Raw genomic sequence first — 23785 nt, 5'->3', positions numbered from 1 at the left:
TTTGGCACCACTGTTTATGATAATAATGTCATAATCAAAATACTAAGTCTATGAAATGTTAATTTTTTCCCCATCAATTTCATTTATTGTGCACATGACATTGACTTCATAGAGGAATTGCTTGAATTGACTGACTTTATACATCTAAATGCATGGTAGTGAGGGAGCTATGAAAATCTATTCTACAAAAATCATAATCCCTGAGATCAACACACGGAGGAATATGATTTTTCTACGGTGAATCGATCACTCCCTAGATCTTATAAAATGCTTAACAAAATGCCTTTTTTCTTCTCCCTCTGCTCATTCATGTTCTTTTTCTCTCTCTCAGCTCTTTTGTCTTTACGACTCAAATAAACAGGATTAAAGAAAAACAAGTGTTACGTAATCGTGAAAAACATCCTTCTAAAAACAAAACATCACAGATCTTGTCTAGGTCACAAGTATCAATGCAAGGTGAAGATAACGAACAGTGATCAATCTCATAACTCCCACAAACAACACAAAATAGATAGTTGGCAGGGGTTGAAATTAGCGAGAAATACTCGCAAAATACGAGTACATTTGAAAAATAGCGAGTAAAAATAATGGACACTCGAAAATCTTAGCGAGTGGTGATTTACAAACTATGATTGTATCGTGTCCGTTTTATACGGTGATGTGCTATTTGCTTTTCTTAAACCTGCACTCTGAATCATACAAACGCTTACATGAACGACCGATTTCAATAACTGTTTTTATCCGGATTTTTCTTTTATGATTTTTTAAGAAACTCGGAGTCAAACAAATGCTTTAGAGATTGGACATCGCATATCGACATGTGCCACGAGTCCTGTTCACCTATAGGGGTGATTAAATTGAATAATTCCAAGTATGATGTTTTTGTTATTCATTTATCTACAAAAAATATCGGAGTCTATGTTTTACCAAGTCTTCCGGTAGTTATTTTTATCAGAATCATAAGAATGTCATTGTCATATTGAGGTCGGGTTGTAGTGACGACACGGGTGCATTTCTCACCGCGTAGACGATTATCAAAAAAGTCATAGGACTCGTGATCGTGCTGCTTATAAAACCATGAGTCCTGTATTCGCTTTAAAAAATCACTAGTGACAACCCTGATGTGGCATGAAATTGGAAGACTGGATCTAGACCTGCGGTAAACAAGTCGTGGATATGACTTATGTAACTTAGTGTCTTGTCCAAACGCTACCTATTGACCCAATAGGCTCAGTAATGATGGGGGAAATCATTGATTGAAAAAAAAAAATATATAAAAAGAGCACTGCTTCATTATTTTCATTTTAGCTTGTAGGTTTTCATTTTAGCCTGTGGATTTTTTACCCACAGGCTAAAATTAGCCTGTGGTAGAAAAAGTTAATTTCGACCCCTGGTTGGGCAAACACGGTCCCCTGGACACACCAGAGGTGGGATCAGGTGCCTATGAGTAGTAAGCATCCCCTATCGACCGGTCACACCCGCTGTGAGTCCTATATCGTGATCATGTAAACGAAGTTATCCGTAGTCAAAATCAGTATGTCAATCAAATACAAATATACTATACAATACAGTATACAGATCACAGCGTACAGATGCCTTACCTCACTTTTGGTGGCACTTCTGATGAGGTCCGGCACAGGGCCTTTAGCTGGGGTCCTCTTCAGGGGAAATCCTGTAGGTGCTGGGGATGAAGTGGAACCTAGCAATACAAGTCAACATTAACATGATAAAAAATGTACAGAATTACTTTTCACATCACATAAATTTTTGCCATTCATTGACTCATTCACAATAATGAGTTAAAACTGAAAAGAAAAATTTCTGAGAAATAATACAACATAGAATAGTATACAATGGATTGAAACAGGAACAGGGCTGAAAGAACTTAATAGACACAAAAAAATCCATCCCCAACACTCACTAGTTTACAGAGAGGGGTGAGGGAATAGAAGAATTCAGTAACTCAATATCAAATGAATAGTAATCCATCCCCAACACTCACTAGTTTACAGAGAGGGGTGAGGGAATGGAAGAATTCAGTAACTCAACATCAGAAGAATAGTATGATTATATGTATCTCTTTCATTACCCAAAATGTTCTTAAAATGTAACAAGAATATCAGTTAAACCGATGAATGCTCCACGAAATGCATCTAACTAATGAACTACATCATATGATGAATTACTTGCACAATGATCAATAACTGTTGAATTATTGATGAAATGATAGTTTCTTTTTGACATACAAGGTGTATGTTCAGTGATGTTTACCTTTATAAAATGACATTGAGTGACCTTTGTCTGAAAGCCATTTCCCTATTACTTATTTGTGTGATATGTGATAAATACCTGCTCAAAAACTGTTGAAATATGGCGCTTTTTCCATATATAAGGGATATGTTCCGAGTGACCTTGAACTTTCCAAAATAACCTTGATTCAAAAGTCCCAGTCTCAAGGAATATTTGTGATCAATTATGATCAAATTTTGATGAAAAATTTAGGAGATGGGAACTACTATATTAAAAACTGTTGATATAAGAAAATTTATACGGTCTGAGTGACCATGACCTTTCCAAAATGACCTTGAAATACCTTGGTCCACAAGATATGAGCACCAACGGATGGATAGATAGACATAATGGTGACTATATGCCCCCCCCCCCCCAAATTTTTGGGGAGCATAAAAGTTCCCCTTGCTTATAAAATTTTAAGTGTGCTGGGAAAATAATACTGCCATAAAGAATGGCAACTCTTCTACCACAATATCAACTCCCCTCAAATTTTCAACTTTAACTAAAACCAGGAAAAGTTGAGCCCATGGAGAAAAGAAGATGCCATAGTTAACTTCATCCGAGATTGAGGCCCCCAACTTACTTACAACAATTGCATCACATTAGCTGTTCCACAGCAGAAGACACACCCACCAATATTATCAGTATAGAGAGTAGGAATCACAGCAGAAGACACACCCACCAATATTATCAGTGTAGAGAGTAGGAATCACAGCAGAAGACACACCCACCAATATTATCAGTATAGAGAGTAGGAATCACAGCAGAAGACACACCCACCAATATTATCAGTGTAGAGAGTAGGAATCACAGCAGAAGACACACCCACCAATATTATCAGTGTAGAGAGTAGGAATCACAGCAGAAGACACACCCACCAATATTATCGGTATGGAGAGTAGGAATCACAGCAGAAGACACACCCACCAATATTATCAGTATGGAGAGTAGGAATCACAGCAGAAGACACACCCACCAATATTATCAGTATAGATAGTATGAATCACAGCAGAAGACACACCCACCAATATTATCAGTATAGAGAGTAGGAATCACAGCAGAAGACACACCCACCAATATTATCAGAATAGAGAGTAGGAATCACAGCAGAAGACACACCCACCAATGTTATCAGTGTAGAGAGTAGGAATCACAGCAGAAGACACACCCACCAATATTATCAGTATAGAGAGTAGGAATCACAGCAGAAGACACCCCCACTAATATTATCAGTATAGAGAGTAGGAATCACAGCAGAAGACACACCCACCAATATTATCGGTATGGAGAGTAGGAATCACTGACTACTTTGTTGGGTATGTGAGACAATGAACTACAGGTGACTCTTGATAAATCAAAATTTAAGGGACCTTGATAAAACTTCGAGTGATTGAGAGTCTGAAGTCAAATTTGGAAATAAAAGGTCCGTCCATTATGGTTCGGGTTTGATGGTAAACCAGAGTGCCCTGGCATTGTTTTGATTCGTTGCCCTTCATATTTTTAGGTAACTGACTTGATTTCAACAACATGGAACTTTATCTTGCATATATAAAAAGAATTTTTCAAGTTTATGTATGTATTTGTTCTTTTCTCATGTTATCATAGACGTACATGTACATGTATCTATAATTTACAAGACAAATCTTTTACATTACAAAATTCCACAGTCACTATGGGAAAGTGTTGATATTTCGGACAGTATGTGATGTATTTCAGAAATGCTCATCATCTAACCACTGAACCTAGGCATATTGTACATCAGTTGATTCAATGAACATTCTAAATTGTGCTCTCTGGGTTTCATAAGATTTTTTCCAGCCATTTATGCCACATGTCAACACTTAAACACAGGTAGAAGGTTGTAACTCAAATGAAGGTGTTGTTATTTCGGACACATGGTGTTATAACTTCGGACAGTTAGGAAATTCGGTTGTTGTCGTTTATTTCATGGTTCAATGGCATTTTATGCTTTTGTTTTTACACATTAGATGATTTTTTTTATTTTTGGTAGTGCTTTTGTTTATAATTTTTTAATTATATCGGTAACTTTTACCAGAAAACTAGGTCTCAACGGGATTTGATTTTACCAATCAAACAAAATGGATGCCAGGGCCTTTTACTGCAATGTTGGTGAAGGTCATGTATTTCAATCAACCAATCAGAGCTGGGTACCACAATCGCATATGATAAGGTGTTTTCCATTTTGTATATTTATCAAGTTCAGAAATCAGTTTAAATTTAGAACAAATAACTATCATAAGATATAATGCTGTTTTCCTGACTGTCCGAAATATCACACCCGTCTGAAATATCAACACTCTCCCCTATCTACACACAGCACACATGTTACACTTCTCTCTTGCTTTAAACAAAGCACACATTGTCCCACCCATTGACGTCATGAGAAATTGCCAGATAGCATGCAAGTGAGAAATTTACATGTTGATGTAGTTTATGGGGTAAGACGTTGTTTAAGGGGTAACCAACACATTGATGTTTCAAAGGGTTATTACAGAGCTGGAAATGTAAATATCAAGAGATAATCTGTGTTGGCAATTTCTGAAATACAGTTCAATGACTCCCACGAATCTGCTATTGATAATTTAGGAGTGACCTCTCTTACCTGTAATCAGCTTCCCAGACCTAATTCCAGGCTTGTAATCGGACAGTCTCATATTTCCAAACACCGAGTTATTCCTGGAGCTCGTCACGGCATCATAAATTGATGGCCTTTCCTGCAAAATTCACCACATAAATGTCATTTGAAGACCATCTGACATTTGATATCTTCTTTTGAATGAAAGGAGTTGCATAAATGAATTTGGAAAATTCCCTAAGTCTCATTTTCAAGAGTTTGTGAACATATACATTCCGTCAAACAAGAGGCCCATGGGCCAGTGTTCGAAATAGGTTTAAAACTTGGTATAGACCACAGGCCTATGCCAAAACAAGATGACATAGACCTCATCGAATTGGCATAGACCGCAACATAGAAAAATATAACACAAATTTAAAACATTGTTGTTTACTACTTATGTAGCTAGAAAGCATTTTTTCTTTCCATTTCCATAACAATGCATGTCCTCCTTTCCTCGTAACGTTTATCAGACGTTGACTTTTGGGATAAATCTATTGCTTTATACCTAGAAAATCGGCAAAGCCAATTACAATTGGCATAGACCGATGTCATTTGACACAGGGATCACCATTAACGGTTGTCCGATTGCCCGCGGCAAGTGAAAACCCAGTTCGGACAAGTGAAACTCAATACACACTTGCCCGATGGGGCAAGTGATCATTTAAGTAGGAAATGTGATTATTATAATAATTGTGTTAAGCTTGATGAATATAAAATATTAGAACGTAAAGTCCAACTCCATATATTGCTGTTTTCTTTACCAAATTGTCAGATTACAGCGAAAGCCCATTCTAGTAGATCATACTGTATCACCAATTGACAAAGAGATATAATTAGTTACTGGTTGACAGGCTAATTAGAGTCAGACAACTCATGTGGACAAGTAAAACTTGAGTTTTCTTGCCCGAAGGGCAAGTAAGAAGAAAACTTAATGTCTATCCCTGTGACATAGACTCGGTCTATAGTTAATTTCGAACACTGAAGGGCCACATTGCTCACCTGAGTCACCTTGGCCAATATTTAAAGTTTTTCCCTATATATATTTGTATGTAAAACTTTGATCCCCTATTGTGGCCACAACCTACCCTCTGGAGCCATGATTTTCACAAATGTGAATCTGCACTATGTCTGGAAGCTTTCCTGTAAATGTAAATTTCTTTGACCTAATGGTTCTTGAGAAGATTTTTAAAAATTGTCTCTATATATTTGTATGTAAAACTTTGATCACCTATTGTGGCCCCATCCTATCTCTGGGGGGCCATGACTTAACAAACTTGTATCTGCACTATGACAGGAAGCTTTCATGTAAATGTAAACTAATTTGGCCCAGTGATTCTTCAAAAGAAGATTGTTAATGATTCCCCCTATATATTAGTATGTAAAACTTTTATCCCTTATTGTGGCCTCATCCTACCCTGGGGGGCCATAAGTTTTACAAACTTGAATCTGCACTAAGTCAGGTGAGAAGATTTTAAAAGATTTTCCCTATATATTACTATATAAAACTTTGATCCCCTATTGTAACCCCATCCTACCCCCAAGAGTCATGATTTTAACAAACTTCAATCTGCACTATGTCAGGAAGCTTTCATGTAAATTTCAGCTCCTCTGGCCTAGTGGTTCTTGAGAAGAAGATTTTTAAATGACCCACCCTATTTTTGCGATTTTGTGATTATCTCCCTTTGGCCCTTCATTTGAATAAATATGACAGACCTTCACTCAAGGATGCTCTGTGCCAATTTTGGTTGAAATTGGCCCCGTGGTTCTGGAGAATAAGATGAAAATGTGAAAATTTACACCGCCGACAGACAACGGACAAATTTTGATCAATAAAGCTCACTTGAGCCTTTGGCTCAGGTGAGCTAAAAAGTTTACAGGCAGACAGACAACAGACGATCAGAAAAACTCACTTGAGCTTGCAGTTCAGGTGAGCTAAAAATTTGATTTCGACCCTACAGAGTGGAGAACTGATTTGTTCCTGTATTGGCACCAGTAGCAATTTGCCAAATGAAGTACTCACATAACAAATAAAATCTATTACCCTTCTCATAACGGGTCCTCCAAGAGTGCTCCTGACAGGGGCAGTAACTCTCACTGGTGTCATACTCTCGTTGTTGATGATGTTCCTTAAGGACTGAGGGTCTACCTCAAACTCCTCTGCTACAAAAGCATACATAAACTTTCAAAACTTTGACAAACTAAAGACTTTATTAAGGTAATATTAACGATAGGTAAGTTGTACTAAAGAAAGCAAGTTGTTAAAAACTGCAGACCATGTCAAGAGAAGATTTATCAAGGATAAGTTGTTCCAGAAAGAGTAAAATACATCAAAATAACTGGAAATAACAACCTTTTTGTAATAATCGAATTATCTGAGGACATTTTGACATGGATGTGGAATGGATATAAGCACCACAAAACAGATCATCTCCTTAAAATTGGACATATTTAAGGAATGAAGCTAAAATAAATGTTTATTTGGTATATACATACATACAAACATACATACATAAATACCAAGGATAACCCATGAAAGCTTGGAAGCTTATTTCCAATGGGGTCCTTTGATGCACGGATGTTTGCGCTAGGGGGTCATTTATGTGGGAGGAAACCGGAGTACCCAGAGGAAACCCATGTGTCCCAGCGGGTGACCGCCATACCCTCTCACATACAACCACTGCCGATCATGGGGATCAAACTCGGGTCGCAGCGGTGAGAAGCGAGAGCGCTACCTGGACACCCTATAGGCAGGGAAAAGTTCTTATCTATGTTCTTATCTATGTTATACTTGTGGCAGTTGCTTTATAATCTACCAAGCGCATTATAAACAAGAGGCCCCATGCAAACTTTATACAATTTATTGAAGAAAAAAACAACGCAATTTAAATTGGGCAAAAAATCAGTAGAGAGAGGAAGGGGTCGATGTTTAGATCTAAATTGGTTATACAAAAATCACTGTGCGCAATCAAATATGTTCAAATCAATAAAATCGTTGCCTTTGCACTACCAGCCATTAAACTATTAAAATCTCACTTTCCTCTACCTACATTGTATATACACTATTTTAAACTCTCACTTTTCCCTATCTATATTCACAACCAGCCATTAAACTATTTTAAACTCTCACTTTTCCCTATCTATATTCACAACCAGCCATTAAACTATTTTAAACTCTCACTTTTCCCTATCTATATTCACAACCAGCCATTAAACTATTTTAAACTCTCACTTTTCCCTATCTATATTCACAACCAGCCATTAAACTATTTTAAACTCTCACTTTTCCCTATCTATATTCACAACCAGCCATTAAACTATTTTAAACTCTCACTTTTCCCTATCTATATTCACAACCAGCCATTAAACTATTTTAAACTCACTTTTTTCTATCTATATTCACAACCACTCATTAAACTATTTAAAACTCTCACTTTTCCCTATCTCTATATAATATATACAACCAGCCATTAAACTATTTTAAACTCTCACTTTTCCCTGCCTACATGTATATTCACAACTAGCCGTTAAACTATTTAAAACACTCACTTTTTCTACCTATATACAGCGAAACTTGTCTAATCCAGATATGCTTGGTACCACAAAGATTCTTGGGATTAGACAACATCCGGAATACAGATAATTTTTAAGATAGAATTCAAAGTTTGGTATCAAGATATGTGTAGGGTGTACACAACATTTTGGTCTGTACAACGTCAGGATTAGCTCTTCTCTGATAGCAACAAGTTTGAAAGACAAAAGCTTGATCACATGACAGTAAGAGGTACAAGATGGTGAAAAATCAAAACACAGCTATATTTTCTTGATATAATTGACTGTGTGCACTCTTCATGTTTTTACTCAAGGAAACGTTTCACATTTTGAAATGACAAAAAAAGTAATTGATTTTACACTGACCCAATGACACCGACTGTTCTTCCACAGGCTTTTTCGATCTCTCCCTGGGAGGGTCTCTCTTGGGCTGCGATGCTCTTTGTACAGGGCTGCCGATGGGACCTGAAGTGTATACAAATCAACACTTTCCTTAACAAAATGATTTTTTTGTAAAGCAATGTGAGTGATATTACGCTCTCTTTATAAAGAACTTTCTATAGTTAAATTTCAGTTTAGCAACACATCAAATTCTGGAATACTGTAGAAAAGGAAATGCCTTGAAACTTGGAACAAATGTGACATGTATTGCACACACCAAATTCCAATAATCACATCCCCTAACGGAGAGAAGATATAAAGATTAGACACCAACTGTAACAAGAGGTACTGTGAGCAATGCTCACTAAGAATACCCCCCGTTTTCCCCAATCTCCCAAAGGGTGTTGGTAATAGGTAAAACTTCAGTATTATGATCCAAAAGGTATCTAGGAACACAGCATCTCCATGCGATGAAAGAATTTAAATGGAAACCATATTGCTACTTTGATGTCCAGTGCGCTTGACCTTTGGACCCCAAAATCGATAGGGAACATCTTCATCCCATGGGTAGTCCATATATATGATATGGTGACGGTAGGTGGAAAGGATAATGCTTTAGAGCCCGGAAACCATTGCGTCTACAGACGGACAACCCGATTCCAGTATAACCCCCCCCCCCCCCCCCCCCCCCCACAACTTGTTGCGGGGGGTATAAAAATGTTGATAGATAAACACTGTTGACACCTAGTGAATCTAAATCACAAGTCCAGCCAGAAATTTACTACTCAGCAGGCTGCAGACCAGAGCTGATGTTATAGGTCTCAAAGGGTCGGAGGTGCCTATGATCCCCTCCCCAAAATATTTTGTGCACTTCCAGAATTTTCCACATAAATTTTTTTTTGGGCATGTTCTTTGATGCCCAAAATAGTGACCTTCCCTTATTGCTATGCTTCAATGTTAATAGTGCACTAGGAGTTCAAGCTAGCAGGTAACCAGTGTATTAAAACGTTTGTTTTGTTTTAAAAGTGAACTTGATAAACAATCTATTCGTACATGCTGTAATTTTTACCACTTCATCAGGGTTTACAGTTAAGTAATTTGATGTTATTTTTACTATTTTCAAAGGACTAGAGTAGAACCCTGCTGACAGACAAACAATGCAAGTTCATGTATTAATGTGGATTTACAGAGTTAATTCCCTTTGCAAAACACTAAACTTTGGAAAACACTAAACTTTTATCTAAAAATTCCAAAACATTAAGTTGAGGATATTTTCTTGAATAGTCAGTATCCAGCAGTTAGATTCAGTACAATTTCTTTGAGAGCAGTGATGATTTTAATTCTAAATTTTACACTTTCCATGATGCCCAAAATACATTCAACACTAACTCAACATAATTACTTTTCTTTAGATTGACCATCACCTGTGCTGAAGACCCCTTATGAAACAATACTGGTAATACTCTTGATACTCTGCAACTTTGTCTGAACATTTAATAATGAAATTTTTTACTTTTTTCTTCACTTACGCTTATTAGGATTTTTCGTTTTTGCCATGCGTACTGCAGCAAATTTAGAATCCCTGTGTCGAGAACTGGTCATGGCATCATAAATTGAAGGTCTTTCCTGAAAATATTTGTACACATGTATATTATGTTTCATAAGTCCTATTGAGTCTTAATAATTTTTGTGCAAGTTTTGCTTCTATCATGAATGCATTTATCACATTTATTTCATTTTATTCTTTTTACAAAGGATTAAAATTTCAAGGCAAATCATTGAAACATATGCTATGTATTCTTACGATGATAACTTATCTTCACAGTTTTTTTTTTCCATACAAGCCTCACCGCTCTATAAAATTAGCTACAGTACTGTCCCTGTTCGTAAATACTGGGCATCAGACGTATCTGACGTCCCCAATATTCACAACCGGGACTCTACTGAACAACCGTATTTACTTGTCTGATAATAGCTCCAGTGGTTGTCTGCCGCTTGGGGGCTGCCACGCGTAACGGGGTCATTCCCTCGCTGTTGATGATACTCCGTAAGGCTTGTGGGTCAGGCTCAAATTTCATCTCTGGAAATAATGTCACGATCATCGTCATTATATCAAGATTAAAGAAACTGTAAAATTTTGTAGTCTCCTTATTTTCACCGAGTTGGCAAAAATTACAATATGGGAGAAAGAAAAATAATTGATAAACAAGAAATGTTTCAGAAGCATGTCAAAAATTTTGGTACTGAAAGAAAGGTGTTGTCACAATACACATGTCACTGTGCAATCTAATTAAAATTAAATGTTGGATCCACTCACATACTCACTACACAAACATTTAACGACATCCCATAGAGGGTCACGCCAGAGGTTATCGATAATAATTTTGTAATCACGATTTCAAACGATTGATTATTCATTTGCATCATTTTATGATAATTATCAAGTGTCCAGTGGAGTATTCTTAATGTTAGTCACTGTAATTTTCTCCAAAGTAAACTTATTTATTGATAAAACAACCTCCAAGTTTTGTAGTATAATGACCGTAACAAACAATGTTTAATGTTTTAATAAAGACCATATACTATATATATCGAATTTACTTGTGTATTAAAATCAATTTAAATGCATGTTGAAGAGGTCAAAATAGCCTTGGTTTTGCATCATGGCTACCCTTCAAAGTAAACCAGGATCGGCACCATTTTTGTATGAGTTATCACAATAGACTACATTCACTTCTTGAATCCGAATCTGAATTCAAAATCAGAATATATGGTCATCATACTACAAAACTATTCAAAATCAGAGTATATTGTCATCATACTACAAAACTTGGAGGTCATTTTATCGATAAACAAGGTTGCTTCTGTAAAAGAGTGATGATCTGACAAGGAGTTAAGGGTTTAAAAAAAAAAGAGCATATACTTCTTCTTTTTGTTGTTGTTGAAATTATACATATGATTTGCTCTGGAAAACATTTAGCACCAAAGTTACAACTGATACCTGTGGGAGTACACACAATGCCAGCTTGAGAGACAGGCATTTATGCTTCAAATCTGTCTAAGAAATTTGGAATTCTTCATTAACTTCGTGGCCTTCCTGTGAGCTTGTAATATGTGGTATATTAAAACTTATCCTTATTTTGAGATGGACATGATCTTTTAGCTTGGAGAATATATATATATGGAATGTTAAAACTGATCCTTATTTTTGAGATGGACAGCTTGGAGTATGCAGTGTGTTAAAACTTATCCTTATTGTGAGATAGACAGCTTGGAGTATGTGGTGTGTTAAAACTGATCTTTATTTTGTTAATGAATTACCGTATTTTGCCGAATATAATACGCAGTGGTGTTTAATACGCACCCCCCACTTTGAGCCTAAAAGTTGGTGAAAAAACGCACTTCGGGTGTATAATACGCAGCAAAAATTTTGACTAAGCGGTAATCTTTATTTTATACTTGGTGTTAATTTTCACTTAATATATTTGCAGAAATAATGAATTCTAAACAACGCACAATAATTTGCAAACTTTTTGAGATGAGGTCTACATCGCGGTAATCTTCAATGAGAATCTTCAGGGAAATATCAACCCGGACAAGCCTGTTCATTTCAGCAAAGCACGAGATTTTGTAGCATTAAAGTCTTAACTGACTCGATATTTCCTTTGTTGAAACTTAAAATCAATCAAATAGCCGATGTTATAAAAATAAAATTAAACAATTAAACTATCGCTTATTTTACTGTAATCAACACACCATGGTAGGTACAAAGATGCAAATTATCAACTCCTCGTTAACTACGATGACTATTAAAATGTGTGGAAAAAAAATTTGTAGGTATTTCTTTACCCGGAGGGGGTATCTAACAAAAGCAGTGTACACAACAATGGCTTCGTAAAACACACGCTTTTACGCAAGAATAGTTATTTCAAAGATTCAAATAAATATTTCATTAAAAATTAGGCCTATTCATAAAACTTACAGTAAACAAACTTTTAGCAAGTGACAAAATTATTTTCCAACAATTTTAGCATGTGTCAAGGCATTATTGTGTACACATGCTTTCAATAATGGCGGCATGCGATGTAATGAATAGTCAGATCCAATGCAATTTGATTGGCTGTTTGTTTCATGATAATTGAATTATCTAGATATTGTAAGTATATATATCACATTTTCTGTAATTTTACGTTTCTGTAGTATTTTCTTGAGGTCGAATTTTCTACTTAATAAATAGGTGAACGTGAAAAGACGTACAGTATCCGAAGCCTTGGTCTTTGAGTGAAATATTACACTACTTAATCGTCGAATTTCATCTGGAAAAAAAGGTCAAAAACCTATTGTGGTATATAATACGCACCCCTTTCGGGCACAAAAATATTCTCTAAAAAAAGTGCGTATTATATTCGGCAAAATACGGTATAAACACTCAGCTTAATCCTGAACATCAGAGTTATAGCCTACCAGCACTCTTCGTGAGCAGCTTAAGGGGGACATCAGCATTGGCACTTCGACTTCTGCGTCTGTTGGCTTTTGCCGTCTGATCTGGGTCACAAGGAAGCTCTCCAAGAATCCGTCTATGTCCATGACTGTTACAGCTCTGGCTCCTCTTCCTTCCACGAAAATAAAAATTAATGAATAAATTACATAAAAACGAATGAATATCATACAAAAATTACCCATATGGTCCTGACAACATAGTATCATATTCTAGTCAGCTGATCTTGTGGCTTTGTAAAAGAGTACATGTACATCCCCACTGTGAGTTTGTGGACAGCTACCTTTCAGTCAATCTTCATCAACAAAGTTTACAAGACACCCATGGGCCACATCGCTCACCTTCAGGTTTTCGTATTTTGTATTTTACAGCAGAGAGGCACTCGTTATCTACAATGCCCGGCGGCGGTGTCCTTTGTACATCTGAAGAAATTCATTCATCTTAAATTTGACTTGTCGCCAAAATACACGGTGTGTGACATTGGATATATTGTCTGTTAGCGAAAGAGGTGTTCTGTTAGAGATGAATCGTGTGTGATGCATTTACTGTTATGCCGTCTTTTTAATAACAATATGAATTTGAACATTTGTCCCTACCATTGCTCAGCTGTTGTGATTTTTAGAGGATATTTTTGCAATCTTTATTCCCATAAATTTTTTTGACACCAAACAGTGGTCCTAGCAACCCAACCCCAAAAGGTCATAAACCATGATACAAGGTTACAAATCATGGTATGAAATATAAGGTCTTGCCATAAGGAATCTATGAACAAAATATGAAATCCATACCTTAACAGTTCAGGAGATATTTTCTTAAAAGCAGGTAAAAATCCAAGGTCAAGGTTACATGATCAAAAACACTGGTACCAAAAGAGAGGTCTTGTCATAAGGAATGTACATGAAATACGAGAGACCTAATACTCACCATTCAAAAGTTATGAACAAAGTTCAAGTTTCAGACAGACAATACAAAATCAATATGCTTCCAAACACAGGGGCATAAAAAACCAACAACTTCAATCCACAGAACTTAGAAACGTTTGCATTTTGATATGATTTAGTATGGGCCTACCTTATCTTCAAAATAATTTGATTTGATTAATTTCCTGTATATTCCCATACAAAACTTTGATCTGCTATTGTAGCCCCCTTGCACAGCCAATAGAAATTAGACAGATTATTGCCCGGACAACAGTTTGTAAAACTGCTGACCGGTCAATACACCAGGAGTGGAGAGTTGGTTTAACAGTAAAAATTTTGGTTCTAAACTGTATTTCTTTTATATAGGAAAACAATTAATTTTGTGGCCTTCCTCAACAATAAAAACTAATGAAAATTAAAAATAATGTATTCTATTGTTTGTATAATATCATGCAGTTATTTCACGTATCTCTGGGTAACAGTCAAACCTATTGCCCTGAGCAGGTGTGGAATACCCCATGAACTATTTATTGCCAATGGTCTTCCACACTACCGAGGGACAATAGTTTTAACCGTTTCCCAACATATATATAAAATAGCCGTTTTATTATCCAATTAATTTATTTACTTATCTACAATTCAAAAAGCCCCAATGAGGTAGATTACAGCTGTTTTGAAACAGTGCATTCATCTCAAAATTTAGTTCCATAAAACGGTCAAAACTATTGACCTGTCAAATCAAGAAGGAACAAGCAAAGATGGTGACAAAGGTTTTTCTAGTGTCGTTACAAATACGGGCAGGTTCTACAGTTGTTCTTCCGTGGAATGTCATAGTCGGGTTTTCGGATGCACGTACCATGTCAGAACTCTACTCAGCAGTAATGAATGGCAGCTTTTGAATCTTTATCATTACTCTTGTGGAAGCTAGTCACAAGACGTGTGTCAGGCCAGAGGACATCACTGAAGCACCGAGGATATCATCTTTACGGTGTAAGGTTTTTGTATTAAAATCGTGTTACAAAAAAAAAAAGAAGCCTCCACTATCATTCCAAATCACAATAAAAAAAGAAAGAAAAAAAAAAAAACCTCCCTCATCAATTGTTGCAAAAAGTTGTCCAAGAACCAGATAATTAACTTTTTATGGCTTCCGTTTTATTACCTTAGGGCTATTCCAGAAATAAATACATGGGGGGGTCGGGAGGCACCTTTTGTATATACCAAGCACCCATAAAAAAAAAATAAAAAATTACCCCATGACCCATCAAATTAATAAACTCATTTTACAATGACCCATCTAATAAAAAAAAAAAAACTAACCAGACCCACCACAAAAATATTTTTAAAAATGAAAACGGTACAAATCTCGCGAGGTTTTCGGGACAAACATTCTAGTCAATGATGCGGTAATGCCTGTGCGACATTGTATCACGGTAGTTCTGAAGAAACGATGTCACATCAACAATCAAAGGCATCTTTGGCGGGAATGTTGGAAAGATTGGGAGTCCAAACGATGCTATTATCATGAAATGGGTATGGATATGTTTTTCCACGAATCGTTCGTCTTCTAATGGAGCCCGCGCCCGGAGGCCTCTATATCACCATCACATCGACTGATAAATATAACGCATCGGTACCCTCGTATAAATCAACTAAGGTTTGCCTATTTTTATTAGAAAACGGAATACCTATTGGTTTCAAAATATTCCCAAAATCGATGCACTGTAAACTGTAATAATCTACAGAACAGAGTTCGCCGCCATCACGTCCAAAGGGACCCTATTAAACGTGCCTCTAATTTGAAGAGTGCCGTAATGGAAAGTTATGCGCTGCAAAGAGCGACAACTCGAATAGTTCTATGTTACTTTCAATTTCAAAAGCAGCATTTCGAAAGCACGTTTTCAATTTTCCCTCCGACGTTTTGTAACCAACACGACAAGAGCGACAATAAAAATATTCTGAAAACTCAACACCCACGTAGCACAAAATAAAACAATAGAAACTACCCACTACCCATAATAAATATTTTATTAACAATCCCACCACGGACCAATTAAAATATGAAAAATTACGACCACCCACACAAAAAAATATCATTTGTCGCCCGACCCCCCCATTTGATCATTTCTGGAACAGCCCTTAGTATTATTTCACGCTTATTCCTACTTAATTTCTCTGACCGGTCTTATATCTTATAAAACACCTACATGTCCTTTCCGGTTGCTGTGGTGGCTCGCCGTGAAGTGACCACTCGTCTCGGCAGTCCATGCAGTATGTTGTCCAATGACTTATGATCTGCCTGGAAATCTTCATCTGAGAACAGCTCCTTTCTGGTATTCTTCAATATATCCAATTTGCTGCTTTTGCTCAAATTAAATTCAGTCGGCTACAAAGATGCAAAACAAAAATTCTTTTCTTCCTTATTTGAAACGAAGTTTGTGGGACGTGAAGCCATGCATTGGGTAATGGTTAAGGGGCATGATGGCAATTATAATCTTCCGTTTCACAGATGACCTTCAACTAACAGTATGACCTTCCATATCACCAAATGTAAAATCTCTACCTTGTATATTTAAAAAATCATGACCATAATTCAAAAATGTACACAAACAGACAGCCAAGCTTTAAACAACACATTATCCGATATTCGGGGTATAAAACATTTCCTTATCAGTAAAAAACTTACCACAGTTTGAGGTTTCTTTCTACAAATTTTGCCGATTTCCAGCTGTCTTTGCCATTTCTGATGAAGCTTATTAAAGTCAGGTATGGCCTTTGTTTTCTTCTTCTCTTCTTGAATGCACTGCGGAATTTTACTGGAAATGAAAATCGTCTTTAATTTACATTGACTTAATACAGGGAAATCTCAACTCCCGTTGCCACTGAATGAAACTAAAACTGGGGATTTCAAAGTAATGATATACCGAACGTAGGGAATTCAAAATTTAGAGAAATTATCATTTGATAAAGGAAATCACACAAATGTCATTTGGATTTTTACTGAACATAATATACAATAACTTACATGTCAAATAGTCAAGTAAACTAAAAACATGTCCATTGGACCTATGTATCTTGAGCTAGTAGTGGGAAAATTTGGAATACGCAAGTTTCGAGATGTGTCTGGGTTACTTACCTTTAGAGAACTCTTGTACACAGTATGGCGGGAAACAATTTGTTTACAAGCAGGAGTGGGGCAATACCGATCAATGCATGAGCGAATGTATTCAGAAAGTTTTTCATACCCAGTTTCGTCACCCGAATTTGATTGATACACAAACTAAGTATTAGTGATAAGTATTCAGGGTACGACTGGATCAATATATCAATTAAAATTGGTATTTTTGAGGAATACGATAATCGATACAGAGAGCTCTGTATCGTTTAATATAATAAGAGTTATTAACATATCTAACAGTGAAATTTCAAGAATAATTTAAAAAAATAAATTGGAAATATATGAATGAACTATCTAAACATCATTTGCTCTGTGACTGCATACCAATACAAACATGTCGAAAGTGTGCCATGGCCTGAATTTTTAAAAATCAGATTGGAAAAACCAGAGCGTAACATTTGTAAAACAGAAGCCTGCAGCCCTGGTGGTACAACTAATTTAGCAACGCATCTGCGACGACACCATAAAGCTAACTGTCAGAAAGATGGCGAAAAATCTTTTAAGATCAATCAATGGTGAACACAGTGATCAAAGTTGAAAGCAATCTGCAGTTGCAATTTTTGTATGAATAAATCTGAAGAAATATATGAATTTATAATTCATTTGTGAATATTCATCCTGATTATTTTTTTTTTAAATTTCCTCTGCTGCCTCAGACTCGGGACACAGAGCGGATTTTCAGTACAATAGGAAATAAAGCATCAGCAACCTAGGGCTTGTCTAATGCCAAATATAGTGGATGGCCTTGTTTTTGCAGTCTTCGACGTTAACCAGTGGCCCGATGCCAGTAAAATCGGAATCGGGCTTCTTAAAATATTAAACCCAGGAGTCCGACGGGCCTGTAAATGTTTTCTTATATGTTCTGTATATACATGTATTACAAATAAAGCGTGAGATTGACTCAGACTAAATCACAACCATCCGATAAAAAAAAACAACTGTCGTACGAGGAGAAAAGAGCAAAAATTCATGCCCCATTGGACCGAGGGTAGGCCTTGGCTAACATTTGATTCTGGAGAAAACAAAATGTTTTGTATGCGGTGTTTACAAAACAAAGTTGAACATGAGCTGCTGATGTATCTGCGAGATTAATATGTTGAAAAATAAGATAATCCTTTTAATGTCAGTTGTTCTCTAATTATGATCATCTTGACCTGTATTTTCCTACAGTAGAACATACATGTATCTATAGTGTAGAATCAGCATGCAGCACCTTGCAAATGACATGTGGTCAAATTAGAAAAAAACATTTTGGGCCTGTAAAATATTGTTCAGGCTTGCACAATTATTATACTGGGAGGCCCAAAGGGCCTGTGCTTTACAAAGTTTTTCGTGAAGATTGTTTTTGTGAAGGAAAAATATGGTAACAATATTGATAAAAGCATACAAATAACAAACACAAAGATTAATTCAGACTAACAATATAAAATGCCAATAAAGCAAAAGGCGAAGCTTTATTTTTGTTATTTAATCATTTTGATCCTCAAAATTAAGCATAAATGTTAACAATAGTGTATCATCAATACCTGTCGCATATTGTTGCTCTGTATTGCAATACATATCATATCTTTTCCAAACGATACCCAGTTCTAATTCAGGGAGTAATTAAATACCTCATTACTACAGTAACTTGATCCGAAGAGTTGGATCACGTCGAGTTGACAAGCGCAGATCATCAGAGCAAAACGTCGAGTTTGATCTGATGATCCGCGCCTGTCAATGAGACGTGATCCAACTCTTCGGATCAAGTTACTGTAGTAATGATAAATTTACTATATACCCTCTTATGCATTTTAAATCCACATTTATAAGATACTAAATGTAATCTAAATTATCAAAAATACAGACATACACTTGAAATTATATTTTGTGTACACAGTTTTGTTTGTGACGCGGTCTATAATTTCCACAAAAAACACTGCGTTGTTGCATTGTGACGTCATCAGTTTCAGAGGATACCGATACGGAATCAGAAAACCACAGTGTGGTGATCCGGAAAACCAGATCACACTCTGTGAAATCCACAGTATCAAAAAACGAAACATTGATGGGTATATAATAAATGAAATTCTAATCATATCAAGTTATTTCATTGCTTGCAAGTATCACCTTGGAACATTGCCAACTATATTCTTCGTTTGCCTTCCTGGCATATGGTCAGTTCTCGTAGATGTCCTCTTCATCACTGTTGAATCTACGAAAAACACATTTCATGTTCAAAATTCCATTTCACCGAGGAAGAAAGAAATTTCTGTTAAAAACATAATTGAAACGTGGTAGTGTTAGAAACATGGCCCTCCAACTAGCTCTGGTTTATGGGTTAAAGCTTTGAATAAGTTTGATCAGCGGAGCACTAGACGGTTGTGCCAGAGATCCAAGTTCAATCCTTGGCAAAGGCAAACACTGTCCTTGATACATTCAATCCCTACATTGAGACCCATGTATTTTTGGGCTTGCTAAAGAGATTGACCTCAGAACTTCACCCCACAGGTGTTGGCACTCTGGGAGTGTTGGGACACCTTTCTTTTTAGAAGGGGGGGGGGGGTGTGTCAATGCAACAGTGCAATTCTGTACCAGTACTTATTTTAGCAGGGCTCATTTTTCAGCGCCTTTAGCAGTGAAACAAGAGTGCAATTTTATGGTTGCTAGTAGGGCTGAAACGATTCACTGAAAAATTGATACTGTTCTTTTTCATTATGACTTTGAATCTTGGTAATTGAAATTTTCTTCAATGTTATTATTGGTTTCTTCTGTAAATTGTATCGTATTGAAAGTAATGAATTGTGGGATAAGTATTGCAATATGTATTGTATCGTGAAGTTGGTGCATCGTTTCAGCTCTAGTTGCTAGACATTGGAATGAATTTGTCTGAATACTGACATATTCTGTCACTTCATGGTGCCACTCAGACTGGAATTTCTCGAAAAAATCTCAAAATTAAAATTTCTTTCACTTGAGCAGTCAAAATCTTCGTAAAATCTCAGACTTAAGTCCAAGTTTTGACTTAATTAGCTTCTTTCAAGAAATCCAGACGAGAAAGGAATTTTGGCAGACAAAACCTTTAAACTGGAAGTTTTCAAAAACTCTGACACTGTGAACAAAAACACATAGGTAGAATTGATGCCAAAATACTGACAGTCACACTGAAATGTAGATAATGAGCCAGAAGATCTAACAGAGAGGATTTAATATACTCCGCTGTGCCTACCCTAGTTAGTACTGAGTAAAATCACCAGAATATCATACTGTAATATAAAGGGTTGTATAGGAGCTCAAGAATTTTTAATGTGGGCTACTGAAATTGCCAGGGTTTTATCCAGTATTTTGATGTTACTACCCATTTCATATTTAAGGGGAATTTTTGAGATAATGCAGTCATGAGCTTCCAGGGGATGTGGTGGGGGACATCCATGGAATATGAATTGATTGATTACTCATTTTAATCTATATTGTAAGTCTGATAATTATAGAATATGACTTAGAATGTATCAAAAAGATTTTCTTGAAAATTCTCACACAATTTTGTAAATTTCTACAAATGAAGGCGATTTTTTATCTGTGGAAGGGGAAATATCCATTTGTTGCCAAAGGGGAAAGGTACCGTTTACCAGTAGTAAAAACAACCTAGATAAATCCCTGATTGCAATGATCTGCCTCCTGAGCCCACATTCAGTTTTAGAAGCCTTCGATAAAGCAGTTAAATAAATCGAAGAAATAAAATCGTATATGTGTCGTTCATTGACATTTACTGTTCTTTTGCAGGTCGAGGAACGTGAAATTGGATAAGCAGCAAGTGAGTGTTGATTTCCTTGTGAAAGATGCATGCATGTTAATTTAAAAGTATTTTGTGGAAATAACTTGTAAATCCAAGCATATTTCAGTGTGCGAAATAAACTTTTCAATCCTGTAGACATTCGGTCCACATAGCTACGTCAACAAACGAAATCCTTTGAAGCTGTGAGTTTTCAGGTGGTATGGGGCTTTAATGAATATTTGAAGGTATGTTTGGACACAAGTATAAAAAGAAAATATGTTAGGAATTTTTTGATATGAAATTTATGAGACAGCAACACAAGAATACAACGATATCAGGCCTCTACTGTGTGCAGATTTTTGTGTGCTGTAAATCAAAGGTTTTTAAAAGGGGTGGATCTGTAGCTCTCTGTTCCATCACAATATTTTTCAGAGAGCTACAGTTCTGCAACCAATGTATAACTAGATGTTAAACTGATTAATTATACTCCCCTAATCAAATGACCACATTACACTTTATGCTCGGTCTAGCTGCAATAATGTAGCCGTCTCCTATTTTTTATTCACCCCTCCCCCCCACCCCAAAAAAAATTCAGAGAGGCAGTGTTCAAAATTAACCATAGATCGAGTCTATGTTAAGTGACACTGGTCTATGCCAATATTGTAAATGATGTAGACCAAATTGTCTATGCCGATTTTCTAGGTTTAAAGTAATGAGTTATCCCAAAGGACCCTGGTCAGTCGTTGTCTGAAAAACGTTACGAGGAAAGGAGGATATTGTTATGGAAAGAAAATGTGCTTTCTAAGTACATTAGAAGTATACAACAATGTTTTAAATTTGTGTTATTTTTTTCAATGTTGTGGTCTATGCCAATACAATAAGGTCTTCTGTTATCTTGTTTTTGGTATAGACCGTGGTCTATATCAAGTTTTAAACCTATTTCGAACACTGGAGAGGGCAACATTATTGTAGCTACGCTCGGTCAGTATAATACTTTAGCGTCAGTCCAAATATTCAGCCAAGCCGTATCTCAGCCGAGAAAGTGCAAGCACTGTATGCCCAGTGTATGGTCCAGTTAAATTCATATGATTCATTTATAAGTTAACAATTAACATAATAAATGGTTACCATCTTTGACTGTAGGTAAGAAAATTTGATTTCATTCTTCTCTTCTTTCCTGAAAATCAAAACAAACATGAAATGAGCGAACATAATGACTCTAGATAGTCTAGTACAGATTTTGTGCGATATGCTGGCGCGTATTCTAAGAAATTAGTCAGGGTATACTTATTTTCATAATACCCATCCCAGGTTAATCATAATACAGAATTTAAATGGATAGAATACAAGAATACACTCACAAAACTTGTTCTTCGAAAGCCAAGTTAAATTTCCCATACACTGGCCTTGTTGTTTTATAACGACCAATTAAATTCCTCGTTTCATTCGTCTGAATTCGGCAGATCTCGGGGGAATTCCCGAGAATAGCGAGATTTTGCTAAACATTACAAACAACATGGCTACAACTAAGTGGGTTATCCTCGAATCAGTTGTGATAGTTACATTTTTTATATGTTCACATGTGAAATTAACTTATTCCAAAGGTAAGATCATCTGTTTATTTTATTTTTGAGTGTTTTATTGATTTTTAAAACGAAGTTTTGCTGTTTCGGCGAAATACGCCTTTTTACCTGTCGATTCACACCTGAAATTTATGTAATGATTAGGTATGCATGGTTATTGATGCGGAAATGATGCTGTTCTGTCAAAATTGTTGACCACTAATGAATGAAAGTATTTTATATTCATCTTTCGTACACTAATTAATTATTTTTATAATTTAAAGGCAAGGAACCTTGTCATGCCACGATTGTGACTTCACTTGAATTTTCTCGGTCCTAAAATTTTAATGGAAATTAAAAATCTTAAATGTAATGAATTCATTTTTTTTTTCAAAAGGAGGAAATAATAATGATCAAATAAAACTATGAAAGTAATATATTTTACATGTATCTAAAGAATAGACCATATCATGTTGTCATACCTGTAAATGGCTATATTGTATAAAAATTGTGAGCTATGCCCTATGGAGCAGTTGATGATTTTTCTTGTGATTTTACAATTCATGTTATCAATGCTATGTTGAGTTGACTTTACTTTATTGCCTATTTACAAATAATGCTAAAAATCAATACCTTGGTATGTAATAGGAAAATCCATTTCTGCTACTATTTGTGCCATATATTTACCAGGCCCCTTTGGGAAATAAATGATTATATTAAGGGGGAAAGCTAATATGTTATTGGAAATTATAGATTGAGTGAAGTCATAGAGTTGTGTAATGCAGAAAGGAAATAATAAAACTGAAAATACATTTGAAAAAATAGTTATTATTAAACGTACATCTGAGGAATTACTTCTTCCTGTTTTAGAATTTAAAGACTTGTCACATGAATTCATATCAGCTGATCCTAGACCAATGCAGTTTAAATAGGCAATGCGTGCTATAGAGTGTCTTAGTCTTGACCTGCTTTTTCAATGAATTGTAAAGCAAACATTTATTTCAGAGGAAGTACAG

The 23785-nt window shown here is 36.0% G+C and overlaps 2 protein-coding genes across 9 annotated transcripts in view; one reads left to right on the top strand and one right to left on the bottom strand.

Moving 5' to 3' along the window:
* The window catches only part of LOC125666373 (uncharacterized), a 79406-nt gene extending 56687 nt beyond the window's left edge, over positions 1 to 22719 (bottom strand). The window contains exons 1-12 of the mRNA XM_056151947.1: positions 22569 to 22719; positions 22336 to 22384; positions 19563 to 19647; positions 16962 to 17091; positions 16483 to 16661; positions 13325 to 13473; positions 10822 to 10940; positions 10390 to 10486; positions 8846 to 8944; positions 6972 to 7090; positions 4916 to 5027; positions 1602 to 1699 (exon numbers count right to left, since the gene is read on the bottom strand). Coding sequence (XP_056007922.1) covers positions 1602 to 1699; positions 4916 to 5027; positions 6972 to 7090; positions 8846 to 8944; positions 10390 to 10486; positions 10822 to 10940; positions 13325 to 13473; positions 16483 to 16661; positions 16962 to 17091; positions 19563 to 19636 — 1176 coding nt within the window. The 5' untranslated portion in view covers positions 19637 to 19647; positions 22336 to 22384; positions 22569 to 22719. The remainder of the gene's footprint in view (positions 1 to 1601; positions 1700 to 4915; positions 5028 to 6971; positions 7091 to 8845; positions 8945 to 10389; positions 10487 to 10821; positions 10941 to 13324; positions 13474 to 16482; positions 16662 to 16961; positions 17092 to 19562; positions 19648 to 22335; positions 22385 to 22568) is intronic.
* LOC125666824 (plexin domain-containing protein 2-like) overlaps positions 22718 to 23785 on the top strand; it is a 71122-nt gene continuing 70054 nt past the window's right edge. For all 8 annotated transcript variants that reach the window (XM_056151956.1, XM_056151952.1, XM_056151954.1 and 5 more), the window contains exon 1: positions 22718 to 22811. In XM_056151956.1, the coding sequence (XP_056007931.1) occupies positions 22724 to 22811 (88 nt within the window). In that variant the 5' untranslated portion in view covers positions 22718 to 22723. The remainder of the gene's footprint in view (positions 22812 to 23785) is intronic.

The sequence above is a fragment of the Ostrea edulis genome, chromosome 10 (genome assembly GCF_947568905.1).
Source record: "Ostrea edulis chromosome 10, xbOstEdul1.1, whole genome shotgun sequence".
NCBI lineage: Eukaryota > Metazoa > Mollusca > Bivalvia > Ostreida > Ostreidae > Ostrea > Ostrea edulis.
This window is presented reverse-complemented; position numbering and strand designations above follow the sequence as displayed.